The 11,530-nt window shown below is 43.4% G+C and overlaps 1 protein-coding gene across 1 annotated transcript; it reads right to left on the reverse strand.

Annotated features, from left to right (window-relative positions):
• Positions 1-2,971: 2,971 nt before the first annotated feature.
• On the reverse strand, positions 2,972-4,732 carry fzd5 (frizzled class receptor 5). Its single transcript, XM_070914321.1, has one exon. The coding sequence runs from the start codon at positions 4,721-4,723 to the stop codon at positions 2,972-2,974; it is 1,752 nt and encodes a 583-aa protein (XP_070770422.1). The 5' UTR covers positions 4,724-4,732.
• Between the last annotated feature and the right edge of the window lie 6,798 nt (positions 4,733-11,530).

Here is an 11,530-nt window from a genome sequence, read left to right on the forward strand (position 1 = left end):
ATGTAGTGTCCATAACATGTACACCACTTTACAAAATAGTCAAAATTCACTGGTTAAATCACAGTTGTGCGACACTTGACCTGTCCGTTATGATGATTCATGATTGTCCAAAATCAGAATTTACTGCTTACTATAAAGTACAGAGTAGGTGTTAAGAAGTGAATGAGTGTCTTGTATTCTGGTCTTTGAGGCTACTGTCAATAGAGAGAAGTCCAGGGTTTTAAAGATGGTGGACGGCGCTACAAGCAAGCGACCACCATATGACGACACGTCTGCAGAAAGCAGCAGGAGGAACACCGGCGCCTGCATGAAGTGAGTACGTCTATCACTTCCCCTTCATGCCCTGATACGAGAGATCATAGAACAGTCGTCATGTTTAGGCCACTGAACAGTTAAACTTTCACTATGTGGAGATTATAACTGAAGCAAATTCGACTTTTAAATCACGCAAATATGTAGTGAACCATTGAAGCATGTGTACATGTGTTATGCCATATGATATACAGAAACACAGATGTACATGAGACGTGTACCAAACTCGAGATCAACTCCGTTTTAATTCCACAATATGAATCAAATTCTACAATATTTTTTATATCCTTTGAAGAACTCAATCATCAATATGAAAGCAGAGTTACACTTAAACAAATAAACCTAAATGTCAGTTTTTATCAATCCTTTCATTCAATTCATCACCATTCAAATAAACACATTCACTCAAATCGGGCTAATAAATTAGAGATATAATCTAGCATGTGGACGCACAGTAGTCTAAACAACACAGTTGGCCAACGACAATGAATGAAAGTATCACAGAGCATCACAGCAGGGAGAAAGCAGAAAACAATACGCTTAAACGTGCTTCATTTTCACCAAATCTCAGACATTAGGTTTCACATTGTGTCTCTCTAACACTGTGAGACGGCTCTCCTTGTGTAGTTTTGTGTTACATTATGACAGTTCATTTATACTCTTGAACGCCCAACAGAAACAGTTAATGTGACATCTGTAAGGAGACAGGAGGATCCCTCAGTTCATGTTGTCAAGGCCCCCAAAAACAGATGATCCACATCAGACCACAGATCCCTGCTGATGAGATTTAGTTCTGTGGAACTGATTTGTTGAATATTGTTACATACAACGATTTATATGTAGTGTGAATACCATCAATTGTGATGAGAAGCAGCTTCTTCCAAAAGTCCAAAAGTGCTTGTTTGTGTGGACTTTTCAATGAGCTTATTTGTCCAGTTCAAACCCCCAAAATATTGAATTTATAATGTTTTAAAAATCATAGAAAAGCTGCAAATCCTCGTATTTGTTTGAGTTTGGGGACAGAAAATATGTTGTGAGTCTTCTTCTGTAAATGTTATCATTGCAGTGGTGTCGTGCTTCTACATATTTCAGGACTGTTTCCAGCTGAATAAGGAATAATTTAAGTCAAATTGTTCCAATAAAAGAACGTATACAAACGACATAATCGGTAAAAATAATATGTTTGACTTTCACCACCACTACACTGATGAGTATTTTCCTTATCAATTAATCTGCTGATTTTTTTTTTGATTATTTGTTTGTTGTGACGTTTTCTTCAACCAACAGTCCAAAACGAAGAGCAGCAAATTCTTACATTTGAGAAGCTCAAGCGTTTCAATTTTTGCTAAAAAGAAAAGGTCTAATTACTTGATTATCAAAACTGTTGCTGGTTAAATTTCTGTCCATTGATTAATCGACTAATTATTTCAAAAATCTATTGGTCTATGACACTAACGTCTGTCTGATCTGATGTCAGGCATGAAATCACTAGCAAAGTAAAACAATGGTGCTCAAAGTGAGGTCCAGGGACCTTTTTAGAGGTCCTTGAGTTGGTTTCAGGGAGTCCACAGCAGAATCATCAAAACAGAAGTTATAAAAAATGAGAAAAATAACTATTCCAATAGTAGATTTCACATTATTCATACCCCTTTTAGACAGTTTTGGTACAAAATGTTATTCAACTCAGGGTCTGTGGTCTCGTGTAGATCTGTTTGGGGGTCCATGTTTGAGAGTCCCTGATGTGGAGAACACAAAGAGAGCAGCTCCACTGTGAACCAGCAGATGGGGGTAAATGCCAGGGTCAGTTTCATCCTGCAGCTTTAACCTGCAGCTGTTAACCTGTTACTTCACACAACACGAACAAAACTAATTCACTTCTCAGACTTCAGTGACTGTGAGTGTGACGTAACCTAGCAACAGGTCGTGACAGACTCCATTATAAAGACGGACTTCCTTTTTAGTTTGATTCTCCGATCACTTCCAAGTCTGAGAAAACCTCAACAAACATCTCTTCTGTTTCACTTTGTAATCGTACGAAACACTCCAGATATCACACTCAAACACTGACATGAAACAGCACATTTATGTACAAGTTTATACAATTCAAATCAGGCGAGATTTATTTCTCTGTTGTCTCACACGTAGCTTGGTTGGATACAAACTAAACATATCACACTATACACCTAATTTTCTTTCCTTTTCTTTTTTTTGTTTTTACAGCAAATTTATACAATATGTACATAAATAAATATCTTTTTCTCTCTGAGTGCTCAGGATGAGCAGATGTGAAGACGCATGTGTGATTCCATTATGGATCCATGCGACTCTGTGGGGTCTCGAGTTTTATCAGTAAAAGTCAAGTTTGGTCGACTGTTTCAGCTCGAAAAGCTGCTTGTTGGACCCCAGTTTTCACAAAAGTCAGTCACTCTTTTAAATATTCTGTGTTGGCATTTCTCTAGCTTAAGCCCAGGTTGTTTATTTTTCTCTTTTTACGCTCTGAATCTTTTGTTGTGTTTCATAATGTCACAATCGTCTAGTTTTTGTGAGAGCTGAAATTCAAAGCGCAGTGATACACAAGCAACAGTCGTGCAGATGTTTGTCCGCACTCACATTCTGCATGTCTGGATACTTTAGTTTATTTCTGAGTGTCAGGGTCAGTTCATATATGGGATGGAGCAGCTTTATGGTAGATCCCTGAGGTCAGCCCAGTTCCAGTATGTCCAGTTAAAGCGGTACTGGCCTCACTATACATGGAGGGTGGAGCAGTGGCTTTCTGCGGCCAACAGGGGCAGCATCGAGCCACAAACCTCCTCCAGGACTCCAGGGTTTTTCCTGACCAAATCCAGACTCCTGAGGTGATGCCCACCACTAAGCACATGAAGTACTTGAGCATGAAGACAGCGTAGTCGGGGCCCACGCCCGAGCGCTGGCGCTCAGACAGGCAGGAGCAGGCCAAGGCTCGCTCCCAGCCGGGCCGGTAGTGCTGCTCATAGACCAGGCAGGCCACCACGATGGTGGCGGGGACGGTGTACAGCACCGTGAAGAGCCCGATGCGGATCATCAGCCGCTCCAGTTTGTCCGTCTTGGTGCCACCTTGCTTGATGATGCTCCTGATGCGAAAGAGAGAAACAAAGCCTGCGAGTAAGAAAAGTGAGCCAGTGAAGAGGTAAACCACAAGAGGTGCGAGTACGAATCCCCTCAGATTCTCCAGACTCTGGTTCCCCACGTAGCAGATTCCAGCCACAGGGTCCCCGTCCACAGAGCTGAGGGCCAGGACGACGATGGTCTTGACGCTGGGGATGAGCCAGGCGGCGAGGTGGAAATACTGAGAGTATCCTGCGATGGCCTCGCTGCCCCACTTCATCCCTGCAGCCAGGAACCAGGTGAAGGACAGCACCACCCACCAGATGGAGCTGGCCATGCCGAAGAAATACACCAACAAGAAGACGAGGGTGCAGAGAGCGGGACCAGTGGTGTCGTAGAGGATGTGCAGTTGACCACCACCAATGCTGCTACTGGTGCCACACGCCACTCGCTCATGACCTGCCACCAGGCGGATGATGTAACCCAAAGAGACGAAGAGGTAGCAGGTAGCCAGGAAGATGATGGGCCTCTCTGGGTACTTGAAGCGTTCCATGTCGATGAGGAAGGTGGCCACGGTGGTAAAGGTGGAGATGAAGCACAGCACCGACCAGAGTCCCACCCAGAAGCTGGTGAAGGCGTGTTCGTCGGCTGAGAAGTAGGGCTGGTGGCAGGGCTGGGCGCAGTTGGGTAGGGGGCCGGTGTGGACCTGGCCGTACAGAGTGTGGGACTCCCTCTTGATGGGGACCAGGGGGTCTCGACAGCGGCACTCCCTGTCGCACTGCGGGGGGCTGGGGGGTCTGGTCCGGCCTTTAGGGGTGGGCTTGGGGAATGGTGGAGCCAGGGTGGTGGTCTCGCTGCTGTTCTGGTCCATGCACAGGGTCTCGTCGCCCAGCTGGGGCAGCTGTTCGCAGCTCATCCTCTCGGGCCACTCGAAGCCATACTGGCTCATCAGAGGGGAGCAGCCGCGTTTGGCCCGTTCACACACGGAGCGGCAGGGTGGCAGCGGCTTCCGGTAGTCCGGCAGGCAGATTGGGGTGTACATGCTGCATAGGAAGAAAAGCAGGTCTGGGGAGCAGCGGATCCGGACCAGGGGCCAGAACTGGTGCACCTCCAGCCCCACCTCCTCCTGGGTGTCGTGGTTGAACTGATTGGGCATGTAGGTCAGGTTGTAGCCGATGCCCCTGCACATGGGCACAGTTATGGGCTCACACACCAGATCTTTGGAGGCTCCTAACGTGAGACCAGGACACCGGAACAGCAGGAGCAGCAGCACGAGGGGCCGCGGGAACACCGGGCTGCACGGCGCGTGCCTCACCATAGATGCCATGTAGAAAATAAATATTAACTTCTTTTAAAAATAAAAATTTTGAGTCATTAAAACAAGAAAACTAACAATGAGAAGACGCTTCTTTTAATTTATGAGTTCATCTCGGAAACCTGGATGGAATCTTTCTTCTGCTGCAGAGATCAGGACCAGAGTTTCAGTCCCCCTTCAGCCTCTTAATGATTGAAACAAAACAAGCGGAACTCCTGGCGGTAAATCCAGTTTGTCCATAAAGGTCCACAGAGCACCAGGCGAGCCTCTGCTGTCAATCATTCACCAGAGCTCCCGCGATCACTACGGAGAAAGTTCATCTCCGGTGGTCACGTTCCAATAAATTTAACGAGCCTGTAACATGTTCACCGGCCCTGTTCGGTCCCGACAGGTCGCAAACGCCAGAAAAAGTCGCATCATGAGACTCACGGGCGGTGGGGGGGAAAAAAGCAGGAATATGTGAAAAAACGAAATAATCACAATTTAACTTTTTTTGTCGAAGAGAGCAAAGATGTGTAAAAGTGTCCAGCCTCTGCGCCCGGAGCCCGCTGTGTGAAATCCACTTGACGTCTCCTCCCGGGTCGGTTTATTCCCTCAGGAAGATGAAAACAGCTTTCAGGCACATGTTGGCTTTTTTCTTTTCAAAGTTTTACAAGCGTCATGTCTGCTGCCTCTGCGGGGAATAAAACGCAATAATAATCCGACGCGTCCTTCAAGGTCAAAACTTTATCCCGTGTTATCAAGTAGATCCAGCGGCGTGCGGCTTCACTGAGCCCCCAGGACAGAATAAAGTCCGTCTGAAGCCGCAGCACCTCCTCATCACACAGAGGGGCTGCTGCATTCAGGGGCTGTCGGAAATGTCACGATTCTGCCATGAGACGCACAGAGGGGATTTGTATGGAAGGGAACGCGCTCCAAACCAAAACAAATCAACAGTTCTGACATGAAAGATGACACTTTATACGTATCTGACCATGTGTTTTTTACTTTAGTGTTTAATTGTGAATTATTAGACCCTCACCCCCAACAATATGAAAGTCTAAGTTTATGTGTTAAGTGCTTTATTTTAGACAAATAAATACATTAGGGCTACAATTAAAGAAAGTGGGGAAAAAACAACAAAACGAGGAGCATTAAAGCAATTTAAAGAATAAACTGAATTAAAAATTGACAAAAATGATAAAATAACAATAATAATACAGTTTAATTGTAGTTTCAGTGCAGTAATAGAAAATGTACTGGTCCTTAATTCTCCACTGTCGTGATTTATTGACTTAAAGTGTCCTTTAGTAGTACATTTACTCCAGTATTGGTACGTTTTGTATTTTGAGGTTCTTTTACTTGAGTATTTCCATTTTATGTCTCTATGTTGTTTTATGTTATATTGAAAGTTTTTCTTGATACTTGACCTGAACAGTTTGTGAATTATTAAATTTTAATTAATTTACAGTATCTAGTTAAAATGAGGTCCCCTCCAACACCTCTCCAACATTTAAATGCTGCTTGCACACGAATGCATCTCCAATAATAATCTAATGATAGCCCATAATAAACTCTATAGAATAACGTTTCACTCTGGAAGGTGCGATTTTACTTTGGATACTTTTAGTAAATTTTACTGTTATATAACTTTTGTACTTACTCAAGTTTGAAATGCAGGATTTAAATGTTTTTTTATGTAGTATGTGCTATTTTTACCGACAAAAGATCGTAAAAGATACTTTAAATCTGACTACTGATTTGTTTCTTTCCTCTTGATTCTGCAGCTCAGTCAAGCCTGCAGCACCTGAATGCATCAGTGAGTTGTATTTATGACTTCCTGCATTAGGAGGTAGGAGTTCACCAGGAGAGCTTGAAGGTATCAGGTGATGGATAAGATCTCTCCACCCACTGACACACGACCAAACTAACACACACGCACACACACACACACACACACACACACACACACACTCTCTCTCTCACTCTCTCACTCACTCACTCACTCAAACAAAGTTGTTGTTTTTTTGTTTTTTATACTGAAAGGTGTTTTCTGTTGCATTTTATTATAACATCTATAATAAATTCATCCAGTGTTTTTTTCTCAGACTTGCAGGCTGTTTTTCACAGTTTTGGTTTATTTTTCTTTTAGTGAATATTCTTTGCTCATTGTTTCTTTCACTCTATCAACGCTGTAATTCTTAATTTTTTGTCCAGTATGTCCATTTTACATAATCAATTCTATTATCGACAGTCAATTCTATTTACAGTCGTTCTGTTTGCAGTCTTGAGGACCCAATTTAGAGTTTCATCTTTAAATTGATACTTGCCCAGGTGTATGTATGGAGGAATATTAATATGCAGAGTCTAATTTGAATCAAGATGTAAATCAGGAACTATTTGATCAAATATTGAAACGAGGAGATGAATCTGAAACTTTCAGTATCAAAAAAGTATTGAGTATTGAACACCCAGGCCTATTCACAAAGTGTTTGTGTGTGTGTGGGTGTGTGTGGGGAGACTATGTGAGTCAACATTGCCAGCTACTGCTTGAGACAGAGTGAATGCATTGATGTCTAAATACAACAAAATCAAAATAACTGTGGTGCTCAATAACTTATCTCATGACTCTGCTCTGTTTCCACACACATACAGACACACATACACACACACACACACAGCCATATCCCACATTGGACAAAGGTCACAACGCTCTCTGGGGGACAAAGGTCTCAAAGGGTGTGTTTGCGTGTGTTTGTTTGTGTGTGTGTGTGTGCGTGTGTGCGCGCTCAACATATCAGCCAAGACAAGTCTCTCTCGGTCTGATTTACCTTCTCTCAGGTTACTCTGATAAATGAAAGCAAACAGTGAGGGGTTCATGTGTAAAGCCTGGATGGCATCAATCTCTCATGTGTACATACAGACACATGACGCACACACTCATACACACACACACACACACGCAGACACACGCGCACACACATGTGATTACTTGTGGTGCCAGGCCTGTTTGACTAAGACTTAAGCGAGAACACAAGGAGATGTGACCTGCATCACTCACTGATCAGGTAACCAGAACACACACGCGCACACACACACACACACACACACACACACACACAGGCCGTTAGCATAACGTACTAATTTTAGCCTTAACCCTCAAACAGCCATTTGACCAGAACACCAGAAAACAACAAGTCTAAAACTCAACCTGCCACCTACATTACCCACAATGCAACTCAATCACAGACAGCTGGGTCAGAGATTTGGGTGCGTCATGCTAGTTTTGGTTAATGTAGCCTCGAGCTGCTAGCCTCAAGCAGAGGTGAGGGGCGGGCTGCAGAGGTCCGGTAAGCTCACACCAACAGATTAACTTCATTTTCAAACTTGTAGTCTTCAGCACCATCCAACGCCCATCCAACACAATTTTCTTCACACAGCTCCCTCTGGAGCCACAAAAGGCTTTGGGTTTCCCATTTAAGGTGTTCAGGTGGATCACAAAATTCATTTTCAACTCCTTTTGATTCGTATGAAGTGTTTTATTTCTAGGTTGTCCATGTTCATTCACCCCAAATTCGCCGACAGCACAAACGTTAGCTTTAGCTGTTAGCTGGCTAGCATTTGTCTTTTTTCTCTTTGTCATAAATGAAGTCAATCATCCTTGTGATGATGATTTCTATTTCTATGCATTTTCGACTCTTGTGGTCTTGTCTTTGGCTGTTTTCTTACGCCTTTATAAAAAGTAAAATGGCTACATTTTTATAACTCTTTTATCTAAAGTGCTTTTTGCCGCTCATACACCCATTTACGCTCACACACCGATGACAGCGAGCTGCCACGCAGGGGGCTGTCCAAACATCAGGAGTTATTTGGGGTTCTGTGTCTTGCCCAAGGACCCTTAGGAGGAGGTGGGGATCGAACCTCCAACCCTGTGATCGGAGGACGACCCCTGAGCCCGCCCCATATATAGACAAACTTGTGTCTGTGGGTGTCCACACACGACTTTCTATTGACTTGATGTAATCTTGCGGCCTCTAAGCCTCTGCTTTGTGCTCAGTGTGAACACACCTTAAGGCGACTCACTTACAAATAGTTTTAATACAGAACATTGTGGGGTTTTTTCACCCTCCCAAGCAGATGAAAATCAACATGCAGAGACTTGGAGCTGGTTTGAGTGAGGTGATCCGTCACAGTGAACAAACGTCACCTTCTGCTTTTGTTGTCACAGTTGCGTTACTGTTGTGAGGCTCATGCTTCAATCTGCATTTACGTCTGGCTGCATTTAATGTGATAGTGAAATGGATGGAAACATGCGGCTGCCTGGGAGGGAGGAAAACACATTAAAAAGTCTAAAACAGCACTGCAGGCTTGGAAAAATACAGTAAAGAGACGTATCCGTTGATTTGTAGTGAATGAGGTTGCGTTAGTATTTAAAGCTGTAGGTTTCTGCATATGGAGGTGTTGAGTCTCCTGTTCATTTTGTTTTGTGATACCACTGGGCTTATGGTGTGGATTTAGTTGCATGACAAATACAAAAATCAAGACTTTATTGGCATTTTTGTCAAAGACGGGAGACAAAAAGTCAATCAAAAGTTTTTAGCAGAGTATAAAGAAAGTATCTGACTGTGGTTAATGTGTTGGTTTACATTTAATATTAAAAAAATACTGTTATAGGAAGAAGAACCCCAGTCGTAACTACTAAGCTAACATAGCTTTCAGCTTACAGATGCCGGTTGTGGCCGATGTTACCTAGTCTCTGGACAAACTGCAGATGTGTTAGCAAGTTGCTCATGTTGCACATTTCCGTCACTTTGGTAAATCACAAAAGGTGCAACTTCTGTAGGGGTAAGAACATACTGAACTTACGAGTTGATGATGAAGAAGGTGGTTATCTACTGATGTGGTTTGAGAGGTTTCTATTGATGTTTTGATGCTTTTTGTTTTGTTTTTTTACAGTAACTCTGTGTCTCCGTTGGAATCCGTTGTGACTCCTGTGAATCCAAGCTGACGAAGCAACATCCAAACGTTTCAGAGACTTTCAATTTCAAGCCTTCAAGGGGTCAGTATCCATTTTCGCACCTGATTTTGATTTTGTCTTGTTTTAGTCTAATGTATATGTATTTATATATATGCTGTTCTAACAGTAAAATGTCATTTCAAACACTGAAAACTAAACTTCTGTCGGCTTTCAGAGATGTTAGAGTTAAGCGTCAAAGCCTTTTTTTTTTTTTTTAAACATCTGTTCCTCTGTGGTTTTATTTCTCCTCCCTGTCTGCTCATACAGGTGTCTGCACAAAGCCTCTGTCCTGCTGTGCACACACACACACACACGCACACACACACACACACACACACACACACACACACACACACACACACACACTGACATCAATAAGTGAGACTCAGAACGTTTCATTGAACAGTTAAATGGAATGAAATTTTATGATTTTCTTAAATTCTCAGAAAATTGTACAGAGTTTGGTTGGCAGCTAGTCAAACTTTCTTTTAGGGAATTTGGTTTCGTGACCTCTGTATTTTAAGTCCTAAGTCCTGGCTATGGTTCTGCTTGTGAACACACTTAAGCTGGATTTTGCAGGCTTGAATGATTCCCTGTTTGGACTGTACTAAAGCCTGGTGAGGAAGTTGTTTTATGCTTAATTGCGATCGATAGAAAAACACATTTTAATAAGGATTTGAGCAGAAAAAAAAACAGTGGATCTACCCTTTAACACTGACAAAAGCAAACAGACAATCTGTTCGGCTCAAACCTGCTGAAAGCTTCGACGTGGCCAAACGAGCCTCTGAACAACCAGGTCACTGGGAACACTGGGGCCCTGCCAGCTTTTGTGTAGCAGCTTGCTAAATGTCAGGGGGGGCACTGTGTGTGTGTGTGTGTGTGTGTGTGTGTGTGTGTGTGTGTGTGTGTGTGTGTGTGTGTGTGTGTGTCAAAGCTGTACACCCTCCTCTCATGTTGGGAGAGCAGAGGCCCAGTCCTTCACTCCTCTGTGACCGTTGTCCACCTCCCCCCTCCGCCTGTCTTTTTCTTTCCTCCGTCCTCTTTTTCTCCTTAAACTGTCTTTTGTTTTCATTTTCGTTGGCATTTCTGCTCCGTCGTTGTTCGAGTCCTAAATGAGTCTTGACTGGCCCGCGGGCCATTGGAGAAGCACAAAGGACTTCGTTCTACTCGCTACAGTTGATCCATTGTGGGCGTCCCACAATGCACTAATTGGCGATGACAATTAAGCGCGGTCGACACTCAGCTTCAATTTGCCCGCTGCTCGACATACATCACAGGCAAATGATTCAGCCTCAGAGCTCCCTGCTCTCTCAGACAATATGCATATTCACTCAGGCAGGTTTATATGCACCTTTTATTCACATGAACCTGTTTTCTCTCTCGGCTCGGTTTGAGGCTGAGCTCATGACCTGACAACCAGCCACACAACTGACACGTCATCGCTGGGGAGATCTCACACACATGGACCATTTAGTGGCCGCCGTGGAGCTTTTGATCATATCATACGAGCTTCCTCAGCGGATTATTATATATGACATTATTAGATTGTTACTGATGCATCAACGTGTAAACAACATTTTCCTGATGTAGCTGGTTGAGGTGCCTGTTTTAACTTTATGTACAGTCAGCTGGTTTAGTCCAGTGGTTCCCAACCTAGAGACCTGGTCCCCTCCAGAGGGTCCCGGGATAAATATGAGGGATCATGAGATGATTTAATGGGAGAGGGAAAAAATTCTGCTACACAAATCTACATTCATGTTTTGAACTGCTATCAACTATCAAGAGACACGTGACAAATTATCTCACTTTAAAGGAGCACTCCC

This window comes from Enoplosus armatus, chromosome 11 (genome assembly GCF_043641665.1).
Source record: "Enoplosus armatus isolate fEnoArm2 chromosome 11, fEnoArm2.hap1, whole genome shotgun sequence".
Lineage (NCBI taxonomy): Eukaryota > Metazoa > Chordata > Actinopteri > Centrarchiformes > Enoplosidae > Enoplosus > Enoplosus armatus.